Below are 993 nucleotides of genomic sequence, written 5' to 3'. Positions count from 1 at the left end.
TTTCTTCTCTTCATTTTTGTACTTTGTTGTTGTTTTGGTCATTTATTTGTTGTTGGTGCTATCAATAAATAATAACAACTATATTAATAACAACAACAAAAACCATCCAACCAACCAACCAACCAACCAACCAACCAACCAACCAACCAACCAACCAACCAACCAACCAACCAACCAACCAACCAACCAGCCAACCAACCAACCAACCAACCAACCATCCAACCAACCATCCAACCAACCAACCGACCAACCAACCAACCTGAAAACAGCCAAAACTACGGTCAACCAGATGGACACGCTATGAACAACGACGCTAAAATTAGCATAGAAGAGAACATATCTGACAGCGGCTAAGTTGTTCCGGTAGAGAACATACTGTAGAAGCGCGAACGGAAAGTAAGCTAGCATGGTCAGCTCGTCGAAGACGGCTAGCCCGGTGAGGATCGAGTTAGTGGCTGATTTCATATTCTTTCTCGTCAGCACGATTATGTTGAGTATGTTTGCTGTAATGCCAAACGAGCAAACCATTATTGCGACATAGCCGTGATGATACCTGTACATAGATTCGAACGAGTGGAGTAGAGTTAGTGATGGCGGTGGAGAGGGGAAAGATAGGAACGATGGTGGAGATGATGATGATAAGGAGAGGTATGGTGATGATGATGGTGATGGGGAGAGGTATGATGATGATGATGATGATGATGATGATGATGATGATGATGATGATGATTGGGAGAGGTATGGTGATGATGATGGTGATGGGGAGAGGTATGATGTTGATGATGATAATGGGGAGAGGTATGAGGATGATATTGAGGCTGTTAGTTCTCCGGACATTCTGTCATTCTGTTGTGTTAAGGATGATTGTGTGTGGTGAGGATTGTGTGTGAGGATTGCGATGATGATGATAATGATGATGATGATGCTGATGACGATAGTCATTATGATGATTGTGATGATGACGATAACGACGACGATGAAGACGATTCTTAT

At 42.9% G+C, this 993-nt stretch overlaps 1 protein-coding gene across 1 annotated transcript in view; it reads right to left on the bottom strand.

Annotated features, from left to right (window-relative positions):
• The window catches only part of HELRODRAFT_194885 (hypothetical protein), a gene marked incomplete at its 5' end in the record, with an annotated part of 6,973 nt that extends 6,445 nt beyond the window's left edge, over positions 1–528 (bottom strand). The window contains one exon of the mRNA XM_009012496.1: positions 377–528. Coding sequence (XP_009010744.1) covers positions 377–528 — 152 coding nt within the window. The remainder of the gene's footprint in view (positions 1–376) is intronic.
• Positions 529–993: the final 465 nt, after the last annotated feature.

Source organism: Helobdella robusta, assembly GCF_000326865.2.
Source record: "Helobdella robusta unplaced genomic scaffold HELROscaffold_108, whole genome shotgun sequence".
NCBI classification, from domain to species: Eukaryota; Metazoa; Annelida; class Clitellata; order Rhynchobdellida; family Glossiphoniidae; genus Helobdella; species Helobdella robusta.
This window is presented reverse-complemented; position numbering and strand designations above follow the sequence as displayed.